This window comes from Corapipo altera, unplaced genomic scaffold (genome assembly GCF_003945725.1).
Source record: "Corapipo altera isolate COAL_440 unplaced genomic scaffold, ASM394572v1 175, whole genome shotgun sequence".
Taxonomy (NCBI): Eukaryota; Metazoa; Chordata; class Aves; order Passeriformes; family Pipridae; genus Corapipo; species Corapipo altera.
Window position 1 is genome coordinate 1,627,172 of NW_020884942.1, and position 18,600 is coordinate 1,645,771.

The following is an 18,600-nucleotide window of genomic DNA, read 5'->3' on the forward strand; positions in this document are numbered from 1 at the left end:
TACACTGTCACCACGGGATGGAAGCTCAAACACCTTGCTCGAGTCCCTTGCCAACATAATTAAATTGTGCCATTATAGATTCTTTGGACAAGGTTTCTAATAAAGCATTTCCCGCCCCATTTCCTGCCAAAATCCAGAAATGCAGCTCCACATTCTGCAGTAAGTCATACGTGCTTTGTGGCATGGCATAACACTTTTCATTCTCTTTTTTTTTCCTGCAGTAATGCTGCTGCTTAAGGCAAGTGTTTAGCACTGTAATGACATAAGCATAACTCCAACATCTGTTCTCTGAAGGAGGGGAAAATGAAACGAAAGAATAAACCATGCTCTTGTACTCCACTCCTTTAAATTTCTCAGGTAAACTAAAAAAAACAGGAATCCTTCTCACTACTGAGACCATCACTATCTCTTCCTTTACTTAAAAATCCAACAAACAGAAAACCAAACTCCTAAAGTCTGAAAGACACCTCTGTTGTTTCTTGTTGAGGATTGATTGCACAGGTAAATAGGTGTAAGAGCTGCTGAACCTGATCAAGCTAAACCTTATGCCTGTGTACCATAAAATCACAGGGCTGAAAAGCTTAGATAATGGGCAGCAGTCTGCTCATGTACAGCAATTCACATAAAGATCAACCAGTGACAAGAAGGTTTTCCCTCAAAGCCACTGATCCAAACCTTTTTCGGTACCTCTGGCATGTGTGTGGTGCCTGACAAAGCTTCCCACAATCTAAACTTCCCACATCTCTCTGTCCTTGGAAACAGGAAGTTGGATGTGGACTAGTCCAACCCAGGAAACGACCTGTCTGAGACTGCACCCTACAAATTAATTGAATAACTGTGCACCCTCTCCAAAGCCATGCAAAACTAAGCCAGAAAAAAAGCCTGAAGACAGATGGAGATTCTTAGCTAACAAACTAAGGTACCTTCCAGTGTGCTCTTTCTGCCTTCCTTTTCTACCAGGATGCAATTGGCTGCAGGACATAAACCCAAGCAGAACTGTCCCACAAGACCAGACAAAGGTTAACGGCACCTGAGCCTCTGTCCTGTTGCCAGTGAAACCAACTGTGCTGAGAGAGAACTCTGCATGGACAGCCCAACCCTTACTGCTGTCAGACACGAGTCCTCTTTGTCCACTCCAGATCAGATCAATACTACAACAGCTCTTCAGTGAGACACCTTATCCCTGGCAGCTGGATGAGCCCCATTCCAGCTCTGAGCTCTCCCACTGCCATGAGAGCTCTCTGAGAGAGAGACACAAAGAAAGACCTTTAGTTAGTGTATATCTCCTGAGACTGTGAACCACAACTGTTATCCATGCTTGAACTTCACTGCTAAATTGTTGAAGCTTTTCTCAGAAGTGGCTAAGAATCCTATGACAGATTCACTTAGTTCTGTGGCTTTTAGCCAAACAAATCAATTCCATCTTTCTCCGGTTGAGAGTTAGTGAGGGCCAGCATTCACAATTTTTTTTTCCTCATGTAGAAAAACAGAGATAAAAGGGAATGGAAGGTGGCACCGAATGGTAAAAAGAAAACAAAAAAAACTGTCCAACAATGTTCGCTCCAGTGTGTGAGAAACAGAGTTAATGCATGGAGGCTCTGTACAACATTTGGACACGACCTCCTGATGCTGTGATGACACAGTTCCTACCTCTGGTAAAGATTGCTGTAGCAAGCAAAAGAAACAGCCAATAATTTTGACTTGAGAATGTAGCAGAGATTTCACTAACCTCCCACTCCGAGGCAGGCAACTGGCTGTACTACTGTAGTACCTCTCAACCCAAACACAACAGGTTTGATATTGCAATATTTGAAAGTATGTTACCTTGCAAATTTATAGCATGCCACTAATATCCTGAAACCTGTGGGCACGGATTTGTCATACAGCAGGTGTGACGTGGCCTCCCCATCTCCACGGAGGCTGAAACACTTCACCTTACCATGGGAGAGGCAGGGTGAGCAACAACCTGCCAGCAACCCACACCCTCACCTTGCACTGACTTGTTGATGGAGTCGTACCCTGAACAGCTCGTCCTTGAGGTGCCCCCCTTCTCCCAAGCAAGGGGACCTGTAGTGAGCTGTAAGAGGAATCAAAACTACACAAGTGCTGAGAAAGCTGAACTCCATACTTAAACCCCAGAGCCACGTTTATTTCTGGGACTAACACAGTGTCTCTTTCTGTCTTCCTGCCAACAGATGCAGGAAAACTGCTCCTGTCTCCTGGGCTAGCTTATAATTCACTAATTTTATAAAAACTTCTTCAGAGCTGTACAGTGTCATTAAAAAGGAAAGAAAGAACAGGAGCACCCAGTACCTGCCCAAGCTGCTGAAGTGATGCCCACCGTGTCTATGTCCAGAAGTCTCATTTCAAAGGCCAGGTTTCTCCTGCTCCCCATTTCGTGTGCCTTTGAGGTGGTTTTTCTAACCTGAGTAAGTGGAAGTTAAACATTTTCGGTTCTTGTGTCCAAGGACCACGTGGATAGTCCTTGAATCACAGAACCAAAGTGAGATGACTCATGAAGTCAGAATTGCAGTTTTGACACTGCTCTGGATGTGCTCCAACAGCAGTGACATGCTCTGTACCTCTGTCCCATTCTACCATCACTATTCTATTTACAAAGAGCAGAGGAACACTGGCATGCCAGAGAGGCTACCTGGAGAAATCACAATCCATCAGAGGAAGTGTTACAACATCATGAATGACTCTGCCATTCCCATAGCTCAGCTCCTCCATTTAATTCAATCTTACATGCTCAAGTGAGGCTGCAAAACAAATAGGGGTCTGTTTAGTGCCATATCGATAGTTGCATTTTAGAGAGGACATCTGTCACCCAAGAGCAGCACTGAAAGTACTGACCAGATAGATATGAGCTTTTAGCACATTAAGCATGTTCTGCATTGATCCAGTGACCTGGGGGCAAAGAGCTCCAGATATCTTCTTACCTGACCTCAAGGCACTGGTCCCACCTCCATCTCTAACAACCAAGCAGAGCACTTAAAAAAGTACCATTCTCATGCTTATACTCCTCCTCCCTCCCCCCTCTCTTGTGATGCCATCAGCTGTGTGCTGAACAGAACGAAGAATGAATTTCTCAAAACCTGGCTGTAGCTTGGCCACACAGGCTTGGAGGTGTGATTTAAAAGCATGGCTTAGAAGCACGTGAACTTTTTTATAGAGCTTAGAGGGAGCTTAAACAACTCGGCCTTTGTTTCAACTTGCATCATCAAGCAGGGTGGAAAATAAAAAAGATTATGTGACATGTAGTATAGTCCCAGCTTTAGGCGTTAGTCACAGTTAAATTAGTTATAACTAGGAAGGGGGAAGAAAAGCCAATAACCAGAATGAATTGGTATAACCAGCTCCTACTCTGAGCTCCCTCACCGCTATAAACACTTGCTTAACTATGTTCTGGAGCACGAGGCCTGTATTCTGAATTGCAGAAATACACTGAGATTCAGAGTTCCTGCTCACACCCAGTAAGTAACTGGATTTGTTTGAAGGGAGGACTGTTTGTGCTTTATCCTGTGGGAAGTTGTTAACGCCCACTCATTTCCCCCTCCCAGTCTCTCCTCACTGACCCCGGAGAGACCACTGCACATGAAAAAGAGTTTTTCTTGAGAGGGGGAAATTACAGCAATATGCACTATAGAGTAAAGCCTGAAGCATCCAGGAGCTTAAGAGCTGACACCTTTGGAATTCTGGTTCCAATCTGTAATAGTGGTTTTTTTTTTAGCCCAGATTACAAGATTATTTTCAGAGTAATTCAAGATATCACGGTTCACACAGATAGAGCACCCTGCTTGAGCTTAAGGCATCTATTTTAACTTGGTTTAGTTTAAACTTCCACAAATATCCCAACACAATCACATATTTCCAGGCAAAGGAGTAAAGAGCCATATAAATGCCTTGGTGTGCAAGTAATACTACTAACTTCCACAAGAGAAAGCTGTTCTCAGATCTGTTCTGCACCAGGCATGAGCCTCTAAAAATCTCGCTTACCCACAATAGTAGAGTTGACAAATATAACTGTTCTTTCTGTTCTCATGAGTAGTTATTTCCAGCTTTGGGATTGGCCGGGCTTCAACCCAAAAAACTAGACTTTTCATGACATCCCCAAATAACTTCAGAAGTCAGGAAATATCCTAATTAGGAAAGGGGTGGATCCATCCTGCCTGAAGGATTTGGCAGACCAAGCATCCCACAGCTCCCAAATGTTCAAAGAATCCATCCTTCAATTCCTGCAAGGTTTCCAGCTGGGTGAAGCCTGACAAGCAGTGCTTTATCCCGGCTAACCGCGATCCACGCAGCAGTCAGGACCAACTACTGATCATCCAGCACGCTTTAGAAACTGCAGCTGCACCCCTCACATTGTGATTTATATTGTCATTACGGTACAACTACACCTCAAATGTGTGAAGTCTTCCCCCTCCAACACCAGCTAGAACACAAGAAAGAAAATGCTCTCATCAAAGAGGCCTTCTGACAGAAAGCCTCCGGGAGAAGTTATTTCCAAACGGAAGTAGCTGTGCTGTGGACAGTCTGCAGGAAGATTTACTTCTGCATTTGTTTTGGGATATTTAGAAAACCAGTTCAGAAGATCTTTACTTCTAGTGTCTGAATGACAGGAAATCTTCTCACAGTTGCCTTGTTTACCCAGTCCAGTCCAAGCTCACTCTTGTGAGCTTCCCAAGACAGGAAGGGCTCTGCTGTAGAACACTGCTTGTGGTGAGGCAACACCTACTAGTGCAAGCACATGATGAGCACTCAACATGCACATACTGTCATCTTAGATTTGGTGTCCAGGCACGTCCCATCGTCAGCAGTTGAAACTTTGCCTCAATTTCTGCATTTATAGAGAAAATATGCAATATCCCAGCTCAGCATGGCACGGGGATTAACAGTTACACTGTAGAGGAATTTGAAGAAACAGTGTGCACACGTGCACATCCCATGGATATGCTCCTCAAGAACAACAGCCCTTACACACCTTTGCTAGTAATGGTTTTGTCATCTGTGGTTTCAAGGCTGGGAAACCAATGGGATAAAAACATTTCTCCATTTCTTGTGCAGGTAACCTATTTCAAAAGAGCTCCAAGGTGACGCCATGTAACAGATAGATATAAAAAATAACTATTTTTAAAACACTTCAAGTCAGATGGCAAGGAGCACTTTCCCTGGATATGAAAAGTAGGCAAAGTTCTCTGCTGCCTTTTAGATGCCTGGGCTATCCACAAATACAGACTCACAGGTATAGCAATTATCTTTCCTTCATATGCACCAAAAGAGTTTGCTGGTGCTGCCGTGCTGGCTCAGTCACAAAGGAGAAGCTCTCTGAACAGCTCTGGTGTCAGAGGGTGGGAGCAACACATGGTTCCCACAGGTGTCATAAGTGGAGCAACCCCTGCACTCGTGAGCTCAACTGTCTGGGAGGAATATAAAACCTGTGCTGAACAGTTACAGGACCCAGCAGCCCCTCACACGCAGGGATCAGCTTACAGTTTAGCAGCATAAAAGCTGGCTGTGCAAATAGTGTGCATAACCCAGTCTTAGCATTGTCAAACAAACATGAAACTTGCCTGAGCAAGCTGGGACAGACAGCCAGGTTAAGAACAGTCTCTGCTTGCTTCCCTGAAGCACACAATAATATGGGCAGCAATCCAGCTTCTGTAATGCCCGACTTCCACACCCCTGGCTGGGCCTTCTGCTGGGGTAGAAACGGGAGGGACAATTTCCTACTTGCTTCCCAGCTGGTGAAATCCTATTAAACACAACTGTTTTCATCAACCCATTTCAAAGGTTCAGACAAAACAAGTGTATTACCCCTGCTGGCAGCTGCTGTTACAGGCACTGTGGAAACACTTCAGCTAACTATGAGAATATTTCTTCCCAGGAACTGCTGTCAAAGGCAGGTTAACACCTAGATAAGAACCACTGGCGTAAGAGAAATCTTCAGTAATGTTTCTGAGAAAAGGGTGTTCAAGGAAGACCTGACAGCTACCTGACCCACAGGCCCATGAAAGGGCTACAGCCTCAACCCCTGCTGGAGTGAGCCAGCTGCTGCAGGACACACGGGCAGCATGGATTTGTGATGCTCTCCCCATGAGCAACACCATGTTTGGCCACGAGATCCACTTGTTTACCACACCACACAGAAACCTGCTTCTCAAACGGAGGGAACTGAAAAGACTGTGGAAAACTTCTGTGTTACAGCTGTCGCAAGTTCATGCATTTCAAAGCACTCACAGTGATTTTTGAGACCTCCCCCGAGCTTTGATTAGGCTTTCAGGGAAAGACACCTTTCTCCTTTAATACATCATTACACACAGAAGTTGCTACGAGTGGCGTGTCACAGCATGGAAAACCCTCAGACTTCCTGAAGGCAAATCCATGACCTCTTCAGTTGCCTCAGTGCAGCTAACACTGAGAAAGAAGTTGAAAAGTTACATAGAACTTGCCAAATTATTCTTCCAAGGAGCTGCCTAAGTCATACTAAAAAAAACCCCATTCTTTGCAACTAGCAGTTAAAAAATCTAAATGCGTTTCAGAAGTCAGGGACAAATGCCTTTAAAATTTACTAAGCTAGTTGTCTCCCAAAGTGTATTGATTCAAACTAGACTTTTCAAGTATTTTGCGTGCATATTGTAGTCCAATATTATTTCTTTAAATAATTACACACAGTTTTGGTGTCAAATCCTACAGAACTCCCGAGGCAAAGAAATTTGGTGGAAAGCAGGGCAAGAAATTCAAACTGTGCCTTTGCTATGGTTATTTAACAAAAAGCTTTACTGGTTACTAACAAACCATCTAATACCTGAAAATTCAAGTCAACACAAATCGGCTTTCTTCTGTGGTTTCTTCTTTTTCCCTCATCCTCAGCTGTGGACTGATTATCTTGTTTTTCTTCTATCCCCAATCTCAGATGCTCCTTTTACAACCAGAAGTTAAATACAGTTGCTCCTGTCATCGAACAACTTCCTGAAACTCCCTTTTTGGTGAGAGTCTCATCAGTCCTCATGACATATGATCGAAACAGAGTTCATACTAATACAATTGTGGCAGCTGTTTTTCAGTCCCTTCTTGACATAACCAAGTCACAAATAAGAGATCACCTACAAACAGCCCTATCTTATTAGGAACGGTCAAGGACAGGGTTATTTCTTTAAATTCAAACTCATGTACCATTCAGTGGTTTTTATTTTATCATTTCAATATTTGGAGCTGTCATTTTCTTAAAAACAGAAAAGAAAGCTCATATAAACTGCTGGTGCACTGTATGCTTGGAGCTCGACTGACTTCTGAACACCCAGGGTTGAAAACTGGGCACTGTAAAGTGTTAAGTGCTGAAAATAGCAATTCACAAGTTTTGAGTTTCTATAATGTATGTTTGCTATGAATGGCTCAATAAACAGGTGTCAGCTTCATCCAAGTTAGTCAAAGTCATGAAAACAACCCTTTCTGAGTAGTGTTAAGAGGCTCATCCTAAGACAGTAATACCTCATCTAAAATATCTGACTGCATAGAATTCGACTGTTGAGATTAACAGTTGGTTTCGATGTTGGGATGGTTACATTTTGTAAGCCTAAAATGTTCTTATTAAAAAAGGGGCCCTTCAAGAATCAGAATAAAAAGAGCCCCTAAGTAAAAATCCAATTTATGAGACTGAGAAGGCTTAGGCAGTAAGAGATCTCTAAAGGGAAAGAGGAAGACAATTTATCAAGTTCAGGAAGACAGTATTAAAGTGATCAAGGTACAAGATGATGTCAACCTGGAGGAAGGTGTTAGTTCAGGAAATGGAAAAAAAGGTCGTTCAGGTATTGCGAAGAAATAACACACTACTCAGAAAAAGCCTACTTGCAAAGTACAAGAAAAAGAGCAGAATTAAATGCTGTGCCAAACAATCATTTCAATAATGAAGGGCAATACTGAGTCATTAGTCTTTAGTGCAATATTACATTTCAAAATCAAAGCCACCGATAGCAACAGTTGGAGTCCTGACATGTGTAACACAATATGGTTGTTAAAAATACAGGACCTCACTCCACAGCAGTGAAGCCTTTGGCCAGGTCTAAGGCTCTCCTGGAGTCAGGCTGCGTACACATAGAAAGATGCTGTCATTTTGACACATACATGGAAATCTAGCCAAATAAATCAAAGGAAAACTGCAGGGCCAAAAAAGGCTCATGATAAGTTATTTTGGATGCGTTACGAATAATGCCATCAACCACAGCAGTATAATCAATGACAGAAACTTCATTCAGATGCTCAGAACAAGAAGTTCCAGTTTTGCACCCCTAAAAGATGCCAAGGCACTTCCTTACCTGACAGGGCTCCTATGCACATGCACCTCTTTTTTGTGCAGCATACCACGGATGAAGGATCCCCTTAATGGGGGTTTAATCTAAATGACCCCGGCTGTACTTGCTTCAGCAGCCAGGATAAATCTGTTCAATCTTCCTCCTTGCACAACTACCCACGTCACATCTGTCTTTTCTCTTTCAGAGGTACAGGCCAAGAGAGAAGAGAAGAGAAAGAGGCAAAGAACAGAAGAAGGTAATGCTGTCCTTTGTGATTTAAGGCATGTTAACAGAAGGGACGGTTGACTGATTATGATCATACTCAGCGATTCTTGGGCTCCTTGTACTTTCTCTATCTCCACCAGGAAAGCAAAACCTGTCAGGAAACTGGTGAGTCAGCATGCAGCTGCTGTTTGTCTTAGCTATGAGGCATTGATTTTTTTCCCCGACACTTTGATGTAGGGTCACAGGTATCCTAACTAAAACCTTTACTGAGAGCAAGGGGGTCACGGCAGCAAGGGCTGTGAGGTTAAATAAAAAAGTCCATTCTATTTTTACAGCATTTGTTTGGATGTTTAAATTTTCTGAGAGAGCTGAAGTAAAAAATACAAGACAGACTTTTATTTAAGCTGTTTAGATAAAAAAGGAATGGCCAATGCAATGCTCTTCACAAAATCTTTCAAGAGTCACCGAGTGTACCTGTAAACAGGTATCTTGTACATCTGTGTTTCTAATTAACACAAGAACTAAGGCTAAAATGTAGAGTAACTCCAGTACGTGGAAGCAGCAGCACTTTTATATCTCTAGCACTTTTTCAGAAACATAGTCCCTTTTAATATATGTGAAGTTAGACAGTGCAAAGTCACCAGGCATTTTGAAACTCTAAGCAATGCTATATGGACAGAATATCTTGAATTGTCTTGTTAGTATTTCAAGACTGACATTAAGCAAAAGGAAATTTGGTCTGTTGTAAAGACAAAAATGCAAAGGCTGCTAAGGAAGCTGAGGTTTCCCCCCCTCATGTAGAAGAGCTCCATAAAAGTGATGACAGTATTTTAATCTGCAGTGAAGTGTAATCAAAGAATCTCTGCTTAATAGGCTGGAGATTAGTTATGAAGTAAAACACAGAGTCAGACCATAAAAAGTTAATTGCAAATAACTGTTTTCTTGTTTAAATTGGCAGGAAATTGTGAAATATTTCCTCTATAAAAGCATAGGTGAGCTATAATGTAGAATTTACCATTAATAGGGTGGAAGGAAGGGAAGAACAGAGCAAAGCAGTAATAACATGCTAAGAAACCAGTTACTGCTGAAAGAGACAAAGTGACTGGGCAGCAACAGTCTGGACATTAACATGTAAGGCTGAGATTTATGGTTAAAGCCAGCTTTAAGACAGATCCCTGAAGAGTCAGAGATTGGAGTGGAGTCACAGACCTGAAGTCTGAAATTAATCTAACACCAGGTGCTATTTATTACAAACTTGTAAGAGGCTTTGAGATACACAGGTGAAAGAGCAATACAATTAGTCCTGCTAAGAAATTCAGGTTACAGTTAGAGGTGGACAACAGGAGCTCCTTAATCCTTACTGGATGCATCACTGGAACAGAGACACCCCGAATATGTGATATCCTTAATCCTGCTCATCAGTGTGTAGGGATGAAACACATCCAGTGGAGTGTATTGTACTTCTGAGGCTAAGCACAGAAATGACATGGAGGACGTACACCATCTAATAAAAGTAGAATAAACTAAACCCTATCAAGTGTACAATGTGCTTTTTGTCTGATGACCTCTCTCTGCACGGACCTTTCCTGAAAACACTTTTTCCACTCACGAGATATTTCAAGCTCCAACAGACATGCACTGGGAAATAGCTCCTCCTTTGGCAGTAACGCATAAGAATATCTGAAGCATCCTTTTCAGATCTGAAACTTGACATGCTACAGTACAGAGGTGTTTAAGGCTCTTCGTGTCTTTGTGACAATAATCTCCAAAGGACTCTTCAAAGAGATTCTCAAGTCTGGATTTCCAGCAGAGTACTCTGTTACAGAAATAGAAAGAGGAACAAAACTACATCAAACAGCGATTACAGAAACTGTGTCACCTTGCATCTGTGCTAGTGGGCATATTTTCCTTATCATTCTACTTCAACTCCTTTAGAAAAAGTAGAGGGATTTTTGTTTGTTTGTTTTTAAGGCCAACCACCATTTGAGAAACAAGCGAATCTGGAATGGACTACTTCAGCTCTGTGTTCCTCCTGCACTTCATTTACTCTCTAAACACATTAATATCTTAGTTTACAAAGATATTTGCTTCTGATGTATGAATATCATTCCCTTCCATCCACATCACACAAGATTCCATCAAAAAATCATGACTTGGCAGCTACTGCTATTGTGATTATTAGGAATTAAGACCATGCTTCATCTTTGCTTGACAAAGCACAATTTCAGTCAATAATTGGAAACTCCTCTCTGTTCTAATACTTTGTGGAAATACCAGCATAAACAAAGCTTTGTGGAGTTAGACTATGTCACTCTGGCTTTCTAAAGCAAGCACAAGCCCAAGTGTTAACTGTCAAAATATTACCTATTTAAAGCATTACTACCACAAATGTGCTGCCAAATAAGTGAAAGTTTAAAATAAAGAGACATAAAGCAGTGGTTTTGGTTTTATGACTGACTGAAGGCAATTGCTGCTTTCCCACTTTCCAAGATGCACAAAAGCCATAATGTGTAAAACGCAGCAGGTGGCATAGCAGAGACTCTGAATGTGTGTGATAGATCTGATAACACAGATATTTCTAAGCAAATTTAAAATCAGGTGTGTTCTATCATCACAGTCACTCTTTGCTTCCAGGTCAAAGTAACTACAATACCACAACCCCTTTTGACTCATCTCTATCGTGATTCTTCTGTGGCTCTGCTTGTCACTGCTGTCACTAACATCTGGGATAGGAACACGTTGTCAGGAGTCACCAAGGGCAGTGATGACAGCCCAAAGCGTGGGCATTGTGTGCAAATATGACTCAGATGAGGCACATCAACTTCACCTAAGAAATGAACTCTCGAGGTTTTCTGAAGTAACTCCAGGCCTGTGTATCCTGAATTACTTTCTAGAAAACAGGTCTCAGGTTATGCTCCTCCAATTTCTACAACAGGCAGCCAAAAAGCTTCTGCTTGACTGCTGAACAAACCCATTAAGCCTAACCCCTCGAGTCGATGAGGGAAGAGGCCACAAGAGGAGGCTAATCTCTTCCTCCTTCCTAGAAGGAACAGATGGCCCAGGGGGAGGGCAGTATCGTAATGATCTCCAGTTATAACATAATCTTCTCTAGCAGTGCTTTCTCAAGAGGTAATATGACCTCATCCAGTTCATATTCTAATATCCAGCTAAAGACTTTCACTGGTGTCCTGCAGGGAAAAGGCCTCACCACACACACCCAGCCGTGCCCCGCCAGTCACACCAGGTAAGAAGCAGCTGTTCTACTGGGCAGCATCAAATTCACCTTATTCGTCACCTACAGCCCCCACAGCACTAATGAACTCCAAATTCCTTCCCCCACAGATTTCTTTCAAGGTGCAACACAAAGCTGACAAGGTGGCACTGCTGAAGATGGATCAGTCTGGATTTGCTGGAGAACAGGCCCTGCTTGGCATTCACTGGGACAAAACAGGACCCTTCAGCAGAGCCTGGAAACCTGGGCAGAGCATTGCTTTGGCCAAGATGTTTCACACAAACTGTAATCTCTAAGTAATGAACCTCAAAAAATTTGCCTGCACTGGTGTGGTGGAATCCATCAGCTGTGCATTTCCAGTGGATCATTTCTTAATGGCTCTCCCTACACTGGGAGCACATAGCAAAGCATCCAGTTCAGTTATTAATAAAATTCAAACTAGCTCTTGTAAAGTAATTATTTCTGAATTGTTGGATTTAAAAAAAAAAAAAAAGAGGTGATTATCCGAGGTTTTACTCAGAATACAGTACATTTTTATTTGCAGAGTAGGAAATGATAAGGACAAAAAGGCAAAATCTCAGGTTAGGAGTGCTGGCAAACCTCTAAGCAAGGAAAACAAAATTACTATGTTATGATGCAACTTGTGTTTAAAGATTAATGAAAAACAGCCAAATGCATAGTTTTGAAAAATCAGGTTAGTATAAGCACACACTCAAGCAGGGACATATCTAGGAACACATCCTCTTGCTTTGTCAACAACTGCAACAAAAAAAAGTAAGAGTAATTAAACCTGGCATACCACCCAAAAGCCTTAAGCTCAGAAAAATACAGCTCCTCAAAGGTACTAAGGCAGCTATTTGAAGAGTTCCAACTTTCAGCTGCTTTTAGTAACTATGTCAAATATAAAGATTTTCACTACAAAACTATCTGGCCCTTTGGAATCGTTTGGCTGTGAAAGATCGTCCTGGCCTTATGGGTGAGCACAACCAGGTGCAAAAAGTTTCCTATCAGACTATTAGGCTTTAAAATACTCCACATGCTAAAAGTTTGAGAGATGAAGCAGGCTACTGAAAATACCTTTATACTGATATTTCTCCACCAGTCTTTTAGAGAAACTAGTCTGAGTTGAACTGGTGAGTGGAAGAAATGCCCTTGCTCCCTGCAGACAGATATTTCTCAACTCCCAACAAACACAGATCCACAAAGAATGATAAGCCCAAGCTTTTAAAAAGAGCTAATATTATAAAAATGATTTGGTAAAGCTTTTCATTCTCAAACAGTTGGTCTCTTGACAACGTGTCTCTGCAGCTCCTAAGCACACATATAATAAAAACCTCATCAAGAACAGATCCCTGCAAAGGGACAGATATGTGGTTGGAAGCTGTGAAAGTTCACACTTCAGAAAAATCAAATTAATAAACTGCTGAGCCCTGTTAATTGTTTCTTTTAAAAAAACCCAACCAAAAACATAAGCTGTAAATAGCTAATCAGAGGGATCTAGAACTTGAACTGATCTGTTTAACAGCAGGTTTTACTAACCTGCCATAGACTTCTTACATAAAAGTAGGTGGATTACAATTTTTTTCTTTCTAAAGCGTATGAAATCTTGAGGAAAAAATACTGAAATTGGAAGCATGCACATACTTTTGTCATTTTTGTCCACAGATGAACTCAGAAACCAAACTTAAAGGACAGACTAGCACAGAAACACACATAAAGCCAAGGCTAAGCTCGTGTCTTGAGGCAGCTCATAAAAAAAGGTCAATCTACCTGTGCTTGAAGCAGCCTAAGAGAAGGCAGAGCCTGTGTGTGAGCTGGGGGAGCACAGAGCCAGCCACACTCTCCCTGTTTCATGGGCTCTCCCCAACAACAGGCAGAAAGGCAGTGTTAAAGGAGCTGTGTGCCTTCAAATCCTTTCCACGTGAATAAAGTGTCTCCAGGAAAGTGCCAGCTTCGATGCTCTTGTTTTCAGGAGGCAGCGGAACCCAGCAGGATAGCAACAAAGCCTGGGTTGCTGAGGGTTTGTTTGTGTTGTTTTTGGGAAGAGGTAGGAGAGGAAACACACAGAATTCCTTCAGTGTAATTTATTTGTTTTATTGTTTCTGCTGCACGTTACATTAGAGCCAAGCTCACGGATGAAGTGTCCTGCAAGGACAACTTCAGAACACCCAGCTCTGCTCTCGTGCTGGGAGCATGGCAGCAGAAGGCAGCCAGAAGGGCCCTGGAGCCCATTTCCTGCAGGGGCAAACGAGGGAACCTTTCCAACACCTCCAAGGGCCTTCCTTCAGTCCTCTGACAGAGGACACAGACAAGTCACTCGTGGATCACTTCACAGATCCTTCTAGTTCTGGAATTCAGATTAAAGAAATGAGTGCGACTTTTTTTCAGAATCAACTGAAGAGATCTGATCTCTCAGGTTTTAGGTGAAACAAACTGAAGGGAGCAGTTCACAGAAGCGGCTTAGCCTCCGCTTTCTGAAATACCAGCATGATGACTCAAGGCACACATCCTAGTACTGCTGCTCTTTAAAAAAAGTCTTTTCCAGCAGTTATTTACGCCTAACAGCACAAGGAATAAACAGGTTTCCATTCCCAAAATCTTGGAATTTGCCCTCTACTAAAGGCACGAAGAGAACTGCAGCTGAGCGACTTAACTGATAAACACAGCCAGCTTCAGAGTTCCTTGGAGTCCCAAGCTTTACAGCCCCCAAACAAAATACTCTTTTTCTTTTACTGGCTGTGTATAAAACATAACATTTGCTTCAAGAAGTGGTATCCAGAAGCCTTTTGAATACAAAACAGGAAAGTCACTGGGGGGAAGTGGGGGGTGGGAGGAGAGCGAGAACAAGTAGTTTGGGTTTTTTCAAAGAGTGCTGACCCGTCAGAACTAAAACACCCATCTCTAACTCTTACTGTACCAATGCAGAAGAAAGACAGAAAGAAGAAGGAAAAAAATGCAGTCTTTGGCAATCTAGGGCTCCTAATCCTTAAGCCTAACACAGAACAGCAGAACAATAAAGAGAGCAATTGCACTGTAAATTTATGTTCCATGCCCAGGTTATGGAATGTAGTGCAATAGGGCACTAACTGCATTCCTTACAAAGGGAACAGCTTGAGCCTCATGATTTGTGCATGTGGGCAATACTGAATGACCTTCATGCTTTCCAACATTCACTGGAAGGCAGATTTATTTGTAATCACAAGTCAGATGTTTTGTTTTGGAAATAAACATATATTTGGAAGAACAAAGGTTTAAACTTTGTTTTAAGTAGCAAATGCAGAAGGCAGTATGTTAGCTTTAAAAACTGAATTTGAAGACTGTACTCCAAAATTCAGATTGAATAATATTAGAATCTGAGAGAACTCTGCTGAAATAGGTGTTTGCTACTCCTTTTTCTTTTTTATTTCCTTTGAAAGAGAGATATTTTCATAGTCCAGTTCCATTATAAAACAGTATCCTTTCTAGCATATACGTTATGTAAAAACATATCCTGTATCAAGATAAGAGATCCAACACTCACAGTGGACAAAAAAAGTGATATTGCTCTTACTGCAACAGACATAATACAAGACTATTCGTATTCTAACAAAGAAAATCCACCAAATTTTTATTTTAAACACGCACAGCCTGCCTCTTATTCCCCATTTTCTTAGACATCAAATAAATCCCAGTTTGGAGAACTGGACTGCAGTACAAAGGAGCGGATCCTAGGACAGTATTATTAAAATAACCAGCAGCTGTTCATTGCACCAAACCATCCCCAAGATACAATGAACAGTAAATTCTGGCTTTAGTTCAACAGACCAAGGTGATAAACCCTAGATTAGCTAAAGCTTCCACATCATAGGTCTTGCACTCCTGGAAATGAAGTTCTAACTTAGACTTAAAGGAAGTCAAGAGACCCACATGAAGCAGAACTATTTCTGGATATGCCAAGACATGAGGGAATGGGGCAGGATTAATTATTTTTCTGGCACTTCAAAAAATCAAAACAATGAAGAAGTATGTAGAACCATACAGTTCCTGATGCTCCAAAACAAACGGCAAGGAAAATGTTATTTACAAGCATGTGAGATGAGGCAATAGGCTTCTGATTCTCAACGTCCTATGAGTTGCAGTAAGGAATTTAATTGCTACCTCACAACCTGAAGTGCCCCATTCCCAGGTACCTGTACAAAAACGGCAACTCCTGAATAGCATGAGAAAGTTGAGTCCTGAACACGCAACAGATTTTAATACAAAATTGCCAATGGAAGCACACAAGGCTCTGAAACAATTCATAAAACCACACAGGTCTTTATGTAAGGTTAATGGTTTGCTAGCCAAGTGTCAAGGTTCACAAAACGGGTAATTTTTGTTCCTTTTTTAAGTCAGATTTGAACTTTGCGCATTTTTCCTTACAATACCTTGCTAAAATATCAACAGCAACTAGATGGGCAGAGGATATTTTCACCTAGAGGTGTTTTTAAGAACCTTATCATAAAATAAGAGAGCACAGGAAAGCCTGAATACTCAGTTATGTACTTCGGTTTGCTGCTGCTGGGTCAGGCAGCATGACAGCAGCCTAAGCTTGGATGACTAACACTGAAATGGGCTGAAAACAGCAGCAATCATGACAGAGACAATAAAGAACCCCAGCAATGGCACACAGCTCCAAGGAAAGAAAAATCATTAAAAACTGCTTTTAAAATACACAGAGAAAACACAGTCATTATGCCAAAACATACTTTCTTAAAGGCCACTTTTCATTAAAGAGATTATATATGATATTAATGATATGCATATAAATAAAGCATTTAGCATAAGCAAATATTAGCATAAGGTCTTGGGCACCTTTAAGAACGACACTTTAAGGCAAACAGATTACAAAGTGCTGTAACAAAAGCACTAATATGTCAAAGAAAGTGTGCGTGGTGTTAAAGAATAGTGATAATAAAAAAAAAAACCAGTCTTGTGAAAGAAAGATACGGCAGTGTATTGAGCTAAAAACCCCAATCTTTTGGAGATCTTAATGTAAGCCACTGTCTTTACTAGAGTACTTCAAACAGAAAATTCCTCTGAATCTTGTAATTCACGAAGAGACCATGGCAGAGAAACGATGGGCTAAGAGGGCAGAAACACACTGGGCGTTCCACACAAATGCAGAGAGGTGCTTTAGGATGGCTCTCCCTCTCTCCTAGTGCAATATGAAGGAGACTCGGGGAACATGTAGGAGGTAACTCCTTTCTCCAAAAGACTTCGCCTCAGGTCTCCCATCAAGATAAAGAGCAAGGAACATAAGAAAGGGTGTTAAGGAATGTTTTCTGCAACGAGCAAAAAACTATCAGGCAGGCTAGGGGGCTAAACCAAGGAGGACTGGTCTGCCTCTCCTCGGTTGCACTGGAGAACAAATTCAGCTGGAGGAAAAAGGTCAGGGCGCAGTTTAGGGCAAAGCTGATTGGAAAGACAAGCCTGAGGCTAGGGTATGGCGTAAAGGGCACTTAAAAGGGGGCAAGTGATGTCTGAGGTGAAGACTAAATGTTTACAAGAGAGAGTAAACGGCACAAATACATGGTCTTGCTAACGGGTCCACAGAGGCTTCCAGAGCAGAAGACCATGGGCTTGAGGGTGCAGTGTCCTAGGTACATGGGAGAGAAGGACCAGGAAATTTGACTGGGTATGCAGAGGGAAGGTGCGGGGCACAGCCTGGAGGCCGGGAGGGGAGGACAGGTGAACCGGGTGAGGAAAGGTTCAGGGCAGGTTGAGGCACAGCGCGTTAGCAGGGAGCTGCACCGCACGGGAGGGGGCTCAGCAGCGCAAGGGCTGGGGCGAGCGGCCCGAGGGCAGCGGGGAAGGGAGGAGGGCGGCCGGCCGGTACCTGGGCGTCTTGGCGGCGGCGCTCTCCCGGCGGTCCAGCACTCCGGGCACGCAGTTGGTGAGCTCGGTCCAGTCGGCGTGCAGCCCGCAGCTCCAGCCCGTGGAGAAGCGGGAGAAGAGCCAGGTCTCCCGGCGGTTGGGGCGGTAGCAGGTGCACTTCTTCTGCCCGGGCCGGCAGTCGCAGGGCACCTCCAGCCGCACGTTTTGCACCAGGTGGCGGCCGAAGGTGGTGCCGCCGGTCTTCTGGATGTGCAGGAAGACGATCACGTCCTCGCCCTTCATGTCGAAGGCGAGCTCCCGCTCCAGCTCCCGCACGGGGAAGTAGTACTTCTTCACGTAGTGCGGGTCCGGCGTGGGAAAGAGGTCCAGCTCCTCCGAGTAGGAGCGGCCGCTGGGGGAACCCAGGCTCAGCCCCGGCCCCACGTACTGGTACAGGATAAGCATGAAGCACACCGAGACGGCCACGATCAGCAAGAACTTGCTGGTCCTCTCAACCATGGTCCTTCCCGCACGCTTCATGTGTCACCATCTCCCGGGGCTGCCGGCGCTGGGCAGACGGCGGCGGTGCCGGGGGGCGGGCGGCGGAGCTCCGGCGCCTGTGCCAGCCGCCTCCCCCCGCTGCTCCCCGGAGCAGAGCCTTCCCCGGGGGCGGCGGGCCGCTCCCTGGGTCGCCTCGGCTCGCCGCTGTGCCCGCCCGCCCCGCCGCGGGCAGCGCCGGGAGCGGGGCAGGGGCAGCCCGCAGCCAGCCGCTCCGGAGGCGCCGCGGCACAGCGGCGAACTTGGGAGAGAGGGGCAGGAGGGGGGCGGAGAGGGACCGAAACGCAGAACCAGCCCCCTCCCGCCCTCCCTCCCCGCGCTTCAGGAAGCCACCCCCATCCCGGCGCTGCCTCCGCCGTGCCCCAGCCCCCGCGGCACCGGCGCGGCTGTGCCCGCCCCCGCCGCCGGCTGCGCCCGGGCTCGGCTCGGCTCGGCCGGCAAAGCGCTTCCTGCCCG

General features: G+C 43.9%; 1 protein-coding gene across 1 annotated transcript in view; it reads right to left on the reverse strand.

Moving 5' to 3' along the window:
• Positions 1-18,383, reverse strand: part of HS6ST1 (heparan sulfate 6-O-sulfotransferase 1) — a 186,884-nt gene extending 168,501 nt beyond the window's left edge. The window contains exon 1 of the mRNA XM_027661837.1: positions 17,609-18,383. Within this exon, the coding sequence (XP_027517638.1) occupies positions 17,609-18,126 (518 nt within the window). The 5' untranslated portion in view covers positions 18,127-18,383. The remainder of the gene's footprint in view (positions 1-17,608) is intronic.
• Positions 18,384-18,600: the final 217 nt, after the last annotated feature.